General features: G+C 37.1%; 1 protein-coding gene across 4 annotated transcripts in view; it reads right to left on the bottom strand.

Annotated features, from left to right (window-relative positions):
• CACNB2 (calcium voltage-gated channel auxiliary subunit beta 2) overlaps nt 1–17,283 on the bottom strand; it is a 174,800-nt gene that overhangs the window by 151,587 nt on the left and 5,930 nt on the right. For all 4 annotated transcript variants that reach the window (XM_060782361.2, XM_060782354.2, XM_060782362.2 and 1 more), the window contains exon 2: nt 10,324–10,416. In XM_060782361.2, coding sequence (XP_060638344.1) covers nt 10,324–10,416 — 93 coding nt within the window. The remainder of the gene's footprint in view (nt 1–10,323; nt 10,417–17,283) is intronic.

Genomic DNA, 17,283 nt, shown 5'->3' with positions numbered 1-17,283 from the left:
AAAGAGCATATGTGTCATTACATTTCTTTTACCTGCTCAGTCTTTGTTTTAGTTTCCTTTGCATCCTGACTTTTGTTTGTACTGGATGGTTCCTCCTCATTTTCTCGTTCATCTTTATTTTGGGATTCCTCTGTATTTTGCACAGTATCTATATTTTGTTTTTCATCAGCATTCTGTATATCTTTACAGATTTGTGTATCTGCATTTTCTGTTTCATTTGCAATTGGTGTTTCTTCAGCATTTTGTATTTCTTCTACAAGGACTTTTGCCATTCTTCATACATGAACTATTTTCCATTTAGGTGCCAGTGTCCCCACGTATTAAGTTTGTGTCAAGTGACAGGATCAAAGCCAAAAGGAAAACAGATATCCAAATCGAACATTGATACCACCATGTATGTTACCGGGGGGGGGGGGGGGGATTTTCTTTTACTCCTATTTTAATATGCGGTTATATAATTCCACTGCAAAAGCATAGAATCCTCCCTAAGAAATGAGAAGAGGGAAAGAAATGGAAAAAAAATTCTCAAAGGCACCCATGTTAGCCTTTGCAGGGGAATTGTTTTTGTGATTTTTTTAAGGTATTTTAACATCGACACATACTGTCTATTACATAGGATACATTTTGATTAAAGTGTTAACCTAGGTGCATACGTAATTTTAAATCAAAATGTAAAGATTGGGGTCAGAGGGAAATAAAACAAATTGAAAGATTCTAGACTAGAACTGAATTTTTAAGTGCTTTCAGTAGCAACTCACCACAAAACATATTACATGCAGCCAACACAAATTTAGAGAAAATAATTTTTGATAGAACTTCAAAGAAATTGTAACTGGTCTATGATAAACACCGGTGTGGAACAAGTTACACTTAGAAATCTTGGGACAAAGGGTTACAAGAGATTATTTACTTTAAACATCATGCAAGAAGGCTGATCACATTTCAGAGTATGGGTCGTTTTTGTTTGAACTAGAAACCAACAGCTTAGAGGCAAGTGCAAAACTCCTTCAAATGGCACAAGGAACTTAATTTTATCATATATATTCCATGACGTAATTTACCAATCTGCATCTGAATTGTTATAAAGGCCTCCTATAGACCAATACGGCTGATCAAAAGCAATGTAGATACTATATACTCATATTTTGCAGATTAAGAACATTAAAGGCATATGGTAGGTTTGTCATGTCAAATGAATTATAAGCACAAGCCTGGTGATAGGTTGTTATTGTTGTTTTTTATAAATCCTGTTTGATTTATTAATTAACTCAAAATCAGAAAAGCTAGGAAAGCTACTTCAAATCATCCAAATATATCAGCCTACCATTTCAAATGGGCTTGTCATAAATAATATCCTAGTATGAGCAGGTAGAACTTAATGCTTCACACTCAGAGTCCCATGTACTTTCTCTCACACACTTCGGCAACTCCAACAGGACATTTGTTGATTCTGTTTACTAGTGGGAAGAAGAGAGAGGCGCAATTCAGACAATGAAGCAGTAGCTAGTCTCCTTTTCCATTGCTGGAACCTAGTACAATGGGCCCTCCACATTCACTAAGGTTATGGACACGGGATTCTCAGAAAAGCAGAGAAAATCCAAATAAAATAACAGCTTATTTTTTACCCAGGGGAAAACCACTCTTGGAATCACTAGCATGATTTTGTGGACACTTTCTTCTAGGTTTTGATCATACAGTTGTACTGGAGGACTTAGAGATTTCCAGAGATACCATATTAATTGTGTAAATAATCAAATCTGGAAGGCCAAGTATACAGCTACATCTTCAACATCTGTATTGCTGTTTTCTGCTTCCCACTGATATGAGCAGCAGCTGCAACAGTCCTGTGTTTCAAAGAATTTTGGTATGATGCTTATCTACTTCTATTCCACATTATGTCAAAAGTCTGAATTTAGAAGAATGAAACCCTTGTTGCCCAGTATTTAGCACCTGGTAGCAGACTAAATCATTTGGCCAGTTTTCCATAGTATGATGAGTTATACTGAATTTCTGTTTTTTTGGTGTCTGCATTCATGTCATTTTCGACAGATAGTATCTTTAAAGTAAACCTATCACAGGGGTTTCTGGGAATGGCAGTGTGGGGCGCACCCAGGATCATCCGGTGGGTTTCTGTGGCCAAGCGGAGAATTGAATCCTGGTCTCCAAAGCTGTATTTCATGTTTCCTTTATTTATGTGGTAGTAATTTACTTTAAAGCTGCATCTCTGTACAGAAATATACACTTTCTATAAATTCATGCTTCTTTTGTCTTTTTTCACAAGCAGACCCCTTATTCTACTCACTCCCTAATAAAGGAACCAAGGTACACCTTAGATTAATAGCAAGTCTGCTTCTTTAGTACCGTATGACTCATTCACTGAGTCCAACAGAATTATTTCTTCTGTTCCCTCTGTAATGCAGTTTGAAACTTCTTAGGAACTTCAAGTGACTGCCATAAACAAGATACACAACCCACTGCAACTTTGTATCTGTTTTTAATTATAAGCCACTTTGATGTTTTTGTCCTAAGATATTTGCATTGGTGAGACTTCATCATCATGACTAACAAGCCCCTAGCCTCCCACAGTTTTAGTCCAAAATCGAAACCACTACATCACACTGACTCCAACCCTTTCTAGAACTCTCTCTTTAATTAAGCTAATTGTATGTGCTATGTTTGTGGGAAATAATTCATATTTCATGTTCAAAAAATTCAGTTGCTTAGTTCGCATCATAGGTCATTGTTTCATTGTTTGACTGAGTTTCTTTTGACAGATGTTTCCACCTGTTCAAATATTGGAAAGGCTATTGTGATCAAAATACGCAAGTGTGAAAAGATGAGAACAATCCACACTGAAGATGAATAGGAAAGACTTCCTCACCCACTTGACAGGGCAGAATACCAAGTAGCAGTGCAGAAAGTCCAAATATAGTGGGGTTATTCACCCACAGCTGTCACACTAATGCTCCTATCCTCATGAATACAACCATGAAAATAAACTCTTCCTTGTTCATTCCCTAATTCCAAGGAAACCTCTCGGGTGTTGGACGAGTGCCTGGCCGCTGTGTCTATCTGGATGAGGACGAACAAGCTGAAGATCAATCGTGACAAGACAGAGGTCCTCCTGGTCGATCGCAAACCGGACCGGGGTATAGGGTGGCAACCTGTGTTGGACGGGGTTACACTCCCCCTGAAGCCACAGGTCCGTAGCTTGGGTGTCCTCTTAGACTCATCGCTCACGCTTGAGGCTCAGGCGTCAGCGGTGTCAGGGAGGGCTTTTGCACAACTGAGACTTGTGCGCCAGCTACGTCCGTACCTCGCGAAGGCTGATCTGGCCGGAGTGGTCCATGCCTTGGTCACCTCTAGACTGGATTACTGCAACACGCTCTACGTGGGGCTGCCCTTGAAAACGGCTCGGAAATTCCAGCTGATCCAACAGGCAGCAGCCAGGATGTTAACCGGGGCTCATTACAGAGAGAGGTCAACCCTCCTGTTTAAGGAGCTCAACTGGCTGCTGTTTATTTTCCGAGCCCAATTTAAGGTGCAGGTGCTTACCTACAAAGCCCTGAACGGTTTGGGACCACCCTACCTGCGTGACCGTATTGCTGTCTACGAACCCACACACTCACTCCGGTCATCTGGAGAGGCCCTGCTCGTGATCCCGCCCGCGTCGCAAGCGCGCTTGGTGGGGACGCAAGACAGGGCCTTTTCTGTGGTGGCCCCCCGACTCTGGAACGCCCTCCCGAAAGATCTCAGACAAGCCCCTACATTGGCAGTCTTCAGGAAGGGATTGAAAACCTGGCTGTTCCGATGTGCCTTTTCAGATTAGGAACCTCCAGCACCAAATCCTAGAAGCACCTTAGTAGAACCAAGATCACTGCACACCTCACACCGCACTTATATTTAATCCCACATCCCTCCTGCCACATCAGCACCAGTTTTAATAGTGTCTTGTTGTATTGTTACTGTTATTGTTTTCCTGCTTAACTGTTTTTAATTTGCTTGGGAATTGTATTGTTGTATTGTGTTTTTGGGGCTTTGGCCTGTGTAAGCCGCATCGAATCCCTTGGGAGATGCTAGCGGGGTACAAATAAAGTTATAATAATAATAATCATTTTCCTGCTCAGAAAGAAATGAAGCTGTGAAGTGGATTTTAAACACACACACACACACACACAACAACATCAACAACAACTTTGTTTTTGGTTTTAAAAGTATCTGAAATCAAGTAGGGAAATCAAGACTTATTAATGTATATTAATTAACTGTGGGAAAGGGGGGATTTTTGGAAAGAATTCTGGCAACAGATTGTATTAGTTATTTAAAAAAATTGTGGGCAATTTAACAAGTGTTGCATATAATAAATTGAAAATCTGTTGTCAGTGGACAGTGTGAAATTCTTTCTTTCTATCTTTCAAAACACTGACAATATAAAAATTAAAAATATCAAGTATAAAATACTTTGCAATACAAAAAGAACAGCATATAATCTGTTCATACTTATAAAATAAAAATTGGTTTCCATTCATTTAAAAACAGACTGGACTATTCATGTCTTTTAAGACCAACTTATAAACAGCAACACCCAACAATATAGTATTCCCTAAGAATGGGGCCATCACAGAAAAGGCCTGTTTTTTTCATCATAATGTTCCGTCTCTCCTACTTACAGCAACTTTGCTGCGTGATTTGCTTAACATGTCATAGGGTTCATCTGGACTGTGGAATGCATGCTGCTTGACACCACCATAGCTCAATGCTATGGAACCCTGGGAGTTGTAGTTTGGAAAGGTATCAGCACTCTTTGACAGAGAAGGCGAAAAACCTTGAAAAAAAACAACACCCATGATTCCATAGCATTGAGCCATGGCAGTTCAAGTGATGTCGAAGTGCATTAATTCTACAGTGTAGATGAACAGACAAAAAATCCAGTTTGTTAGCAGATCCCATTCTAAATTGTTGGGAGCAGGGTCCTCTACAAAGCTCTCAACAGCAGTATTACACAATTCATAGCATATATCAGGGGGCAGAAAAGTTAGTGCATGATGTAGAGATTTGCTATCAGATTTGTGAATAATTTAAATTCTTCCTCTTGTCATATAACTTGCAATAGAGCTTTCATATAAAATGAGTTTATATTCAATGATATTCTGCAAATCTGATTTGGGAATAAGGGGGAAAATAAGTGCTTGGACTGTTATAAAGATAGTATGCTCATTGACAATGCGTTAAAAATTCTGCAATGTAATGCTAGCACATCAATATCTAATTGGTCATTAAACTGCACTTGCACACTCTGTAATATTCCCATTGTGCTTTTGCTTAAAAGAATGGTCTTCCTGCATTTAGAGGAAATCTGCTTGCCTGCATGTCTTGGAAGAAATCTAATATCTCCATCTCACCCACTACCAAAGCTCACACAAGGATTCCACTCTATACTACCTAGCAACACAGTAATTCTCTTTCTCTCTCATACACAAACACATAAACACATATAGAGGGGAGAGAAAGAGACAAAGTGAGTCAAAAAGATCTTTGAAATAATTCGTCTGAAATACGTCTGTTCATCTTTCAGAATCAAAATACTTGAAGAAATATTTCCCCACATGAAATCTGGTTTAAATTGCTGTTTGGTTTATGCGGTAAACAATAACTTGATGCTACTTTTTCAAGCTGAAAAAGAATATTAAGATTGCCACTTATTGTACATTCATAATGCCAAGCTGAAGTGTTGGAATAAATTAATAGTGATCTAATACTAAAAACAATAAACATCAACCTTTCAATTATGCACAATGTTTTAGACCTTGTTTTACCCCAATAGGTCATTTTAATAACAGTGACATAAACAATAACATTTAAATAGCTCCTCTGGAATAAAAAAAAAACCCTATTAAATTAGCTTATTAGTATTAATGATATGTCACTACTTAAGACATGTTAAATGACTAATAAGATTAGTTATAATTATTTAAGGGTTGTATTTATTGACTAAATATTTATAAATATGTATATGACAACACAATCCTAAAACGTATAATTAATATAGTAAAAATTGACTTCTAAGGTGCAGCTTAACTTTTATTTGCACCTTCCCTTCACTTATTTGCATCTCACTCCACAGCGTAAATCTGCTCTAGGTGCCCTAACGCTCTGGAAAATATGGAGCCACATGGAGGGAAGTTGAATCACCATTCCCTCCCTCTACGTTCTGCCTCATAGTCTAAGATCTGCCGAGGAGGCCCTGCTCTCGGTCCCACCAGCTTTACAAATGCAGCTGGTGGGAACGAGGGACAGGATCTTCTCGGTGGTGACCCCTCACCTGTGGAATTCGCTCCCCAGAGAAATTAGATTGGCATCCTCCCTCCTTTCTTTCAGAAGAAAACTGAGGATGTGGTTGTGGAACCAGGCTTTTGGCTAATGGATATAACAGCACCTGAACAGTGAATTGGACCAGACGGTTGTTATAATGGAAATGTCTTTATGATTGGATAACTAATGTTGTTTTAATTTATTGTATTGTATGATTTTATTTTGCTTTTATAATTGTAATTATTGTGGCATCAAATCGTTGTCATTGTTAGCCACTCTGAGTCCCCCTGTGGGGGTGAGAAGAGCAGGGTAGAAATACTGTAAATAAATAATAAATAATTCCCATTCCACTGACAAAAACCTTCAGTTGGCGGAGTGACATTCACTGGATACCACTATTGTGAAAGCTTTTTGAATAGCTTCAAGAAATGTATTGCCAATTCTTCTATGATGTTTTTTCTGTCCTGGCCTATCTGGTGTAGCATACGCTTGCCAGGAACAGACTCTCTAACCGCAATCCTAGCTAAATCACTACAATAGTCTTCCCAGTTTTTGGTCAAGTAAGTTAAGTGTTTATCACTACATACCCTTTGAGAATTGACCTTAAAGCTACAGTACTATAAAGTACACACAAAGGATAAATAGCCTTGTAGCAAGTGCCTACTTTGAGGACCTGGGTAAAGAGGTGTACTATACTTCTGAATACCAGAAAAATTGTTATTCCTGTTTTCATTAGCATTATGGACATCTGACATCCATCAATGTTGGTGATAAAATCAAATCCAAAACTACACACTTCTATTTGACGCATCACACATATTTTATATTTCAATTCTTTTACTTCTGACATTGCCTTATTTATTCCAATTATACCTATTTTATGTTTTTTTAATGTTTTGTTCATTACTTCTTTTGGGTAGTGTCGATATTTATCATAGTTTTTGTTTCTTATTTTGTTTTAATGCAGGCAGCAATTGGGCCTTGCATCCTGTTATAGGCATTCAAAAAGTGCAGGTTTTGGGAACTAATACTAATTATTACTAAGATATGTATTTGAGGAAAAAAGAAAAGAACAGGGAAACAATTTGTCATACAATTTGCTTCTCATAAATGATATGCCTGCCTATTATTCAGCATGTGTGAAATGGCTCTACACACGGAAATGGCTTTAGAGAATTCCACAAAGATAATAAATTCACTTTGACATTATTTATTGCTTTGTTTGTGACTGAACACAGAGTAACAGGCATTCAGCCAGTATTTAAAGGCTATGGGGATGGAGTTATAATACCTTGAATATATGAATTTAAAGCACACATTACAGCCAACAGTAGTCATCGGTTTAGTCTAACTTTTAAAAAAGATTTTTAAAGTCTTCATCTTTCTTCAAGTGTTTAAAATACCATCTGATTTAAGTACACATGAATAATCTTAGCTCTAAAATACTAGCGGTACATGGAATGGCTCCATAGTAGTCCTGTAGACTTCATCAAAGAACTTTTGCTTGCATAATTCAACTTTCTGATTTTAATTCTTAAAATTATTGGTAGCTGTTCTCTACAGTGATACCTTGATTTAAGAATTTTATTTGTTCCCTTACTGTGTTCTTAAGTCAAAACATTCTGAACTCAAAGCGAACTTTCCAAATCTCCTTGAAAACCACCCCAATTTTTTTGTTATGTGTTTTTAAATACAAATATGAACTCTCTCTCTCTCTCTCTCTCTCTCTCTCTCTCTGTCTTCACAAAGTGAAACAGTGTTCACTGTTTAGGCAGTTAAAACTCTGCTGCACCAGGGTGGACTCCTGGAGTCCACCCTGGAGTGGAATATCCAAAATGGACTCCTCCCAGAATGTTCAGGGGAAGCAAATACATGGAGCTGTAGTGGCGGTGGCTGGGAGGGCCTTTGCACAGTTAAAGCTTGTGCGCCTGCTGCGACCGTACCCTGAGAAGTTGGACCTGGCCATGGTGGTCCATGCCTTAGTTGCATCAAGATTGGATTACTGTAATGCACTCTACATATGACTCGGAAACTGCAATTGGTGCAAAGATCAGCAGCCAGAATACTAACTTATTGGCTGCCAATAAGTTTCCAATCTCAATTCAAAGTGCAGGTCATCACCTATAAAGCCCTAAACACTTCGGGCCCTGTCTAGCTTCATGACCGCAGCCCCCCCCCCCCAATGAACCTGTTCAAGCATTAAGATGTGCCAGGGAGGCCCTCCTTTCGGTCTCACCACCATCACAATTGCAGTTGGTGGGTACGAGAGAGGGAGCGTTCTTGGTGGTACCCCCCGGCTTTGTAACACCCTCCACAGTTAGATTAGGCAGGCCCCCACACTATCCTTCTTCCGTAGGGATCTGAAGACTTGGATGTTTAAACAAGCCTTTGAGAATGTCTAGCCCCAATGGTCCACAATCAATGACACGGCACTGCAGTTTCATCATCCTGTTTTTATATGTTATAATTTTTACTTTGTATTGTACTGTATGTTTCTTTTAAGCTTTGTTTTGGCACTTTGTACCATATGTAAGCCGCTCCGAGTCCCTTTGGGGAGATGGAGGTGAGGTACAAAAACAAAGTTTCTCTCTTGCAGGAAGAACCAGAGCTGCTCTGACTAGGGATGCAATCCAGGTTTTGTTTCTCTCTGCCTTGCTGTTAGAACTGGTTTAAGGGGCAAAGAGGCCTTTTTTGCTTTGTTCATATGTCAAAACAGTGTTGAAATGCCAAAACATTACTCTAGACTGATAACTAGTTTAAGAGGCAAAGAGGCCTCTTTTGCATTGTTCATAGGTCAAAACAGTGTTTGAATGTCAAAACATTACTCTAGGGTGAGTGAAGATTTATAAGTTAAAACGTATTTATGTTGGGACATTATTATGTAGAGGTTCTACTGTATTTGAAATTCTAACATGAAATTATATATGAAGTTGATTAGTGAGTTAATTTTTTTAAATAGCATCCATTTGGGAATTTGATACTTTACTGTATATTCTTACCTGGAAGATTTAGTTCTTAGTAGACATTTAATACATTATAAGATGTTAAACTTATCACATTTCCTTCCTGGATATATTCAACAAAGGTGGGTATAGGGACAGAAAACAAACAAACAGGCAAATAACATTCACTTCTACAACACAAGAACACTTGCAAAAGAGTATATGAAATATCTCACTCTATTTCAGGCAAGGGGATATCTACGTTACCTAGTAGGTTGTTTGAAATCGGCATAGAAAGAAGCCATTTTGGTGTGTAGATTATTATATTGGAAACGCTGGAATTGGTTCGATGCCCAGATGGTAATTAAATAACCCACAGAAGCTGGCCTCAAACCTGTTCCAGGATCTACAGTATCCATGGCTTAGATGATAGCCTGTCTCAAGCATTCCACCCTCTTCAGCTATATATGATCAGTAGCAAGCTCAGTAAAGTGTTGCCCATGAGAAATGCTAACAACAATATATATATATTTGTTTTTCATGCTTATAGCTCAACCTCAATCACAATAATTCCATTTTCCACATAATAGTCCTTTTAGATACATAGGGACTTGTCAATACAACCTAAACAAATGTACCAAGGCAATTAATCCAGATCTTGCTCATTCATTCGTCACTACTGCCACCTAATGTGCTACCTTGGCAATACTTTAAGCAAAGAAACCTAAAATACTGATATCATTTCATTATGGCCTCTTCCAAAATCTCTCTTAAACTGCCTTGCAGATTAAAATAAATAGTATTTTTAATATTCAGCTGTTATACTTATAGAATGCTGCTTTCAAAGTCAGTGAGATATCATTAATGGCCGAACTCCTGATAAACCATAAGTTCTATGAATGTTGCATCTAATTAATAACTTTGTCTTCAACTTCATCATTGTCATTGTAAATCCACATGTCACTAGAACACGCGATGTCTTTCCGACCACATCAGTTACAGAAAACATCTCTTCTGAATCAACACAAACAATACAAGATCAGTGGAAATGAAAAACAAGGTACCATACCTGTCGAACAAAACTATTAGAGGTAGTGTCAGAAGATGTACTCCCATCTGAGCCTTTAAATCTGTTTTTTCTTCTTGCTCCTTTGCCATAAGACTGTTAAAACAAAATTTTAAATATTATCATTGTTCCTGACATATAATTTGTTTCATACACATATATCATAAATACTAAAAACATTAATATATTGCTCAACACATGAATCAATGGAATAGTTATGTTTGTGTTCATTTTACAGATCCACAGAAGACTGAGCAAAGTGCATAACATTTGCATAAACAACGATTTAAAATATAATTTTCTAATTGAATTATTTAAAGCTACTTCATAATATAGGGTTTCATATATTAAACTATACAAAAAGAACTTCCACATGTGTGGGCCGGAAGAGAACAAGAACTGAATCAGTCCATCTTTATCCTAAGGTAAATATGAACTTCTTGATGAGCTCCTATTTATTCAATACAAACCAACAGCCGAAATCCAATTAGTCCAACTAGAATAGACCAATTTGAATTAATAGGATTCACAATAATGTTGACACAATTTACCAATTGTTTCCAATAGTTACTTTGGTTGGGACCAACAATTGAATTTAAGCCAATGTCTTCTTTTATATAAAGGCATGTGTGTGTATTTGCTGGTGAATTTGTGGTAATCATTACAAGCTGTAATAACACAGTGAACATTTTATGATATTTAGGAATGCACAATTAATTTTCTCTACTGAAAAATTTCCCTACTTTCACTTACAATTTTCCTCAGAAGGAATTATCCCAAAGACAAACAGAAGCACAGAGCAGGAGTTACTTGTAGTCCTAGAACTCTATCACCATGGAAAGTGAGCGGGAGTACTGTGTGAAAAGGCAAGAGTGGACTAAAGGTAATGCTAGAGGCAACAGTCTCCTAAAAGCTTCAAAAGACTTAGCAGCTAACTTCATCCAGGAAAGTCTGAGCCTTATACACTTAATTAGTAGTCTCCCTACTTACAATTCCAGTATTGAAAAAAAGGTTCAGACTGCTCTTTTTCCCTGCTTTCTCAGGCTGGATTTGGATTTTGTGATTTTAACTGATGTTTTAATGTTTATATTTTTAATTGTGTTGATTTAATGCAGTTGTTTATTTACCAATATGTATATGTGTATACGGCATTGAATTTTGATTTTGTGAGGCCACCCTGAGTCCCCTTCGGGGTGAGAAGAACGGGGTACAAATATGGTAAATAAATAAATGAATCCAGTTTAAGAATGCAGATTAAATGTATAAAGCTGGATTATATGAGTGTACACTACCATATAACGCAATTCAATGCAGTTAATCTGCAATCTGTAACTATAATTTATATTCCCAGTACCCTTTTGCACTTAACAAATCCGTGCTTTTCAAACACCATTCCACCATTCCTCATACATAGTTTTCTAGACATTGATATTGCAGGTGATTTTTTTAAAAATCTCAAAATGAAAAGGGATACACAACTGCACAATAAAGACAATTTTGGAACACAGTTGCAAATAAAAATGAAAATATGGCATCCTGTATCTGGAGAATGAGTACCGCCTCCCTGATTTGGAAGGTCCCAAATTCAAGCCATTTGATAAGGACCTCTGCCTGAAACTCAGTTCTACTCAGAAATAACAAAGTTCCAACACTCTCTCCCTCCACAAGTATTTTACTAATTCATTTACCAAGATTCAGGCATGATCAAGAAGAAACACCAGTGAAAAAACATTCAACCATGGCTGGGCTGGACACACTGAAGTACAGTGAAAGGTCAACAGCTGCCCAAGAGCCCTGATACAGTTCTGGAAAACAGCAAAGTAGTCAAGAAAGAAAATATCAGAAAGTTACCCATGATCTGGATGAACCAAAATGTATGGGGAAGCCACAGACTGCATTTTCCCCCAGAAATTAAAGTAAAAAAGAAATATCAAAGTGAGGGGGGAAAGGCATATAAGCATGGCAGCAAAAGGGTATGTGCCATGGTTTTTGAAGTTATTATTAAATGAATGTTCCCCATCCTTTTGTACATGACACTGAGTTGTGTAATCTGACCCAGTATTAGACAGTTTTCCATGTTCCTAACAGTTTAAGAATCTTGATAATACTTCCAGATAGATTCATGACAATTTTTGCATTAAAAGATAAAATTCTCCAACTATCAGAAGATAAATAGATATAATTAAACTGCTAAATTTCAATAATAGCTATCATTACAACTGCATTCTGTATGTTTCTTTTGCAGTTTAGCGTGCACCTCTTCCCATTGTATAAAGTCAGATCACTGCATGAGTTGTGGCGTACTATGTCATGGAACATGTTACATCCGGTCTCTTCACAAGTATGGGAAGATTACAGATCAGTAGATCTGTTGGTTTGTTGGTGTGAAGGTACCTAACTATCCTCAAGTAAGAGTTTTGGGCCTGCACTATTGGAGTTTTTTTTATTTTTGATTATAAAAATTTTAAAATACACTTTTTGTTATTTTAAAACTGTTTTAACTAAAAAAAATTGTGTCAGGAGTGACTTGAGAAACAGCAAGTTGCTTCTGGTGTGAGAGAATTGGCCGTCTGCAAGGACATTGCCCAGGGGATGCCCGGATGTTTGATGTTTTTACCATCCTTGTGGAAGGCTTCTCTCATGTCCCTATATGGGGAGCTGGAGCTGACAGAGGGAGCTCAATCCACTCTTCCTGGATTCGAACCGCTGGTTAGTAGTCCTGCCAGCACAAGGGTTTAGCCCATTGTGCCACCAGGGGCTCCAGGTTTTAACTAATGACAGTCCCTTTATATTTAAAAAGGAGTGCTGGGGTCGGGGAGGGAAGACAAGTCTATCTAGATGACCTCATCTGCTTTTTATAAACTAGTTTGAAACTAGGCATAACTAGTTTCAAACATAGTGACTGAAAACAGTTATTATTTTTTTATTAAAAAAATAACATAAAGGCTTAATATGACTTTTCATAATCATGCTGAGTGGCTTCTGTGTGAAGAAATTTACTTCAACAAAAGCATGCTACATGTTCAGGTATGTGAATGTGGCTAATTCACATTAGACTAAAGGAGAGTGAGGCAACAACTCCATACACAAGACATACACACAGAATCACAAAGTCAGGATGCACAGTATATTACTTAGATCATGTTATTTTGGCAACTGATGCAAAAAGTTTCACACCACCCACTCCTTGCATAACCAATACTATCATGATAAATTAATAATTAATGATTTTCTGCTCTTTCATGATTTCACAAACCTGCTGCCTAATGTATCCAAGCTTAATGGTAGGGTCAGGGTGCATTTGAGATGGCTTTTCTGAACATTACAACAGCAGACAATTAATCATTTGCTCCAAGCTCTATTTTCAAGAACTGAAGTGTCTTTGAAATTGCATGTATCATATCTCATAGAAAGTGCAGCACTTTTTGCTTTTGTACAGTGCTGGAACATTGTATCAAAAATATGAAATTAAGTCCAAAGATTTTCCAATTGTATAAGAGCTTGAAGAAGATGTTGCACAAATTGAAGCACAAAGTTTATTCAGCAGAGATATGTTTTAATACTGTGTGAATCTCAGTAAAATCAAAGCTATCTGCAGAACAGTATAAAATCTACTTTCCTTGAGACCAATATTTTAAAGAATATTTGAAACAGGCATGAATACTTATTGGGAAGACTACATTAGGATGGTTATTACTGTAGCTTTATTGAATTACTAAGATTATATCACTGGAATAGATAGATACCTGCTATTGGGGGTTTTAAAAGAAAGAAAATCAAAGGAGGTAGTTGTAATGAAATGCAGTATGTAAAATCTGCTTGTAATACTTAAAGGATCAAAAAATCCAAACTTATAAAAACTAACCATTACAGAAAATAGCAAATAGGAATCTATATATCCAGATCTAGCATTGTCTGGCTAAATCTAGTGAATATATGGATTTTACAGAGAAAGTACCCTACCAACTCATACATAAGTCAATGTCTTGTACAAACTGAGGACCAAAATTATGGATTTTGATATGGCCCATGGTTAAGTTGAAGGTCTTTATGCTAATTTAAGGGGCCAGCAGCCTTTAGCCACACCCACCTCTGACCAGGAATTCAGAAAGGCAAAAGTGGTGCCATGGCAGAGGGGATAGTGGGAGTCAATGGGGTTTTTTAAGGTTCTTCCAGGACAGACTAAACTCTTGCCTTTACTCAAAGAAGGGGTTCCTTTTGTATTATATTTAGGCTAAAATAATCACATTGACACGTGGATAAGTTGACCCAGGGATTTTTTTGTAGATTTTCTGCCTAAAATTTCTTGGCTTATACATTATTATATAGGATACTGCACTTCTTCTTCAGTGGTCTAGTAATTCTAGATCAATCCTGGTTCAAAAATGATTATTAATATTCAAATGACACTTTTTGCAACTAGTACTTAAAACACTTATGCACCAAATCCCTTTGATTCAATATCCCTTTTATTCAATGGAGTCAAGTGGTCCATATTTTATGGTACATAGCATTAGCATTATTTTTACAAAACAACAATGATGTTATATAGAGAGTGAAAACACACAGAAGGGTCTAGAATTAAAAAATATAAGGAACATAGTTCCTGAGTTACAACACTAACAAGACATCAGGGGGGAAACAGAACTTAAGAGGTATGCATATTTCTCAACAAGTAGGAATTAAAAAGCATGACAAAATGTAAACGTTCAAGGGGTTATTCAAACCAGAGACCGTCATATTTAGAACTCTAATCTTAGCAACTCCAAAATGTACATATAAGGGGGAAATTAGAAGATGGAAATCACTTAAGAAAAAAAAGATCTCTAAACTGGAAACATAGAGCTCATCACAAATAGGACGATTATAGAAAAATATACAGCAACTGCTGAGCTACAGCATGCATGTAAATAGAAAAATTAAGGAAGTTAATTACTATCTAGGCACTGGCCATTTTCTGCATTTATGTCTACAATAAAGACTGGATAAATTCTACTCTCCAAAAAAAGTCCTCCATTGACACAAGGATCATATCTTCAAAATCTGACTATCAGGGATCATATCTTCAAAAGTATTGGCAGCGGGGGGGGGGGGGGAATGTGTTTTCTGTAAAAGGTTTGTAATCAAGAGAATTTTAAGAATAAGAAAGTGGCTGCAATGGCAAAACAGCATCCTGAATAACTTGCAATTCAGTGCTATAAATAACTATACTAGAGCCATCATATTATAAACTGAGAAAAAAATAATTTGATCTGACAAAAAAAAATTAAAAAGGAACATCCAGGTACAATGCATTAACCAAACAGAATAAAATTATAAAGTTTTCCTGACATTCTGGCTCATCAAGATGCAGATAAAGACTAAGTGTTCAAATGCTTCCTGAAAAGGACACTCCCGCCCCCTTTTGTCCTACTACTTTGGGGGTCTTTTTCCACAGAAAGGGCATTTAACTATGCAGTTATTCATTCCAAGCCTAGAGAAACATACCTAACATAATTTTTAAACTCTTGATTTTCTTCTTGGTATTTTTAGCCCCACATGTTGCACTTAAATTTCAAACAGAGCATTAAAAACAAATGTCATGGGAAAGAAGCACAATTAAAAGAACTCATAGGCACTAAAGGCCTTTAAGAAAGTAAACAGCTTAAGCTGGTGGTGGAATGACCCTCAAGAAGGCCCATACTTAGGTACAGCTAAAGAGAAACCACTCTCCCATGTTTCAAATATAATAATCTGAAGTTGTATTCTGCTAGCAATATCAATATCCAGGCGATTTCCCATGAGAGAGCATAGACCAGGGATCATCAAACTTTTTAAACAGAGGGCCAGGGCACAGTCCCTCAAATTCTTGAAGGGCCGGATTATAATTTGAAAAAAAAACATGAATGAATTCCTATGCACACTGCACATATCTTATTTTGTAGTGCAAAAACCACTTAAAAACAATGCAATAATTAAAATGAAGAACAATTTTAACAAATATAAACTTATTAGTATTTCAATGGGAAGAGTGGGCCTGCTTTTGGCTGATGAGATAGGATTGCTATTGTTGTTGTATGCTTTCTAGTCATTTCAGACTTAGGTTGACCGTGAGCTAGGGCCAGGTAAATGACCTTGGAGGGCCGTATCCAGCCCTCAGGCCTTAGTTTGAGGACCCCTGGCATAGACCTTCTAATTTCACCATCCCAAACTATAAAAAGTTCTGAAGGTTATAAATAAGCCACACTAAATCAGAGTCAGAAAATGGTGACTAAAATAGTAAAAGACATGGAAACCAAGCCCTATGAGAGGTGGGTAGGTTCAACATGAAAAAGAGAAAATGAAGCTGTTTCATGACAGCCATGTTTAAAAATTTGAAAGAATATGCCCCAAAGAATAAGGCCCCATCTACACTAACCATTTAATGCTGCTTGGAGTCAGCTGCAAAGTGTGGTAGTTCTATGACACACACCACAAAAGCACGCTTTAAGATCTTTAAACCAAGTTAAAGTTGGGGGAGACTCCAAAATGGAGACCATAATTCACACCTTTACTTCCTGTTTTTAACATACTTTTATTAGGAACACTTTAGTACTGGTATAGAAAAGTATTTTAGAAAAAAATTTAATGAATGACTGTATGGATAAGCATAATTCTGTTAAGTCATAGGAAAGTAACTGGGGTACATCTACACTGTAGAATTAATACAGTTTGACACCACTTTAATTGCCTTGGCTCAATACTATAGATATCTGAGTGTTAGTTTGATCAGGCCAAAGAGTGTTCATGCCACACCAAACTATAATTCTTGAGGTTAAAGTGGTATCAAGCTGCATTAATAGTTGTACCCACTGTTTCAGTACAGTACCAATGCAATAATACACTACAGTACTTTCAAGTTTGGGGTACTATTAAACATCAATCTTGACTGAAAAAACATCTATATTCAATTTTATTGTTTCTGTAGTAAAGAAATTACTGGTT

This window comes from Anolis sagrei, chromosome 6 (genome assembly GCF_037176765.1).
Source record: "Anolis sagrei isolate rAnoSag1 chromosome 6, rAnoSag1.mat, whole genome shotgun sequence".
Lineage (NCBI taxonomy): Eukaryota > Metazoa > Chordata > Lepidosauria > Squamata > Dactyloidae > Anolis > Anolis sagrei.
The sequence above is the reverse complement of the archived record's forward strand: the minus strand, read 5'-3'. Positions and strand labels throughout refer to the sequence as shown.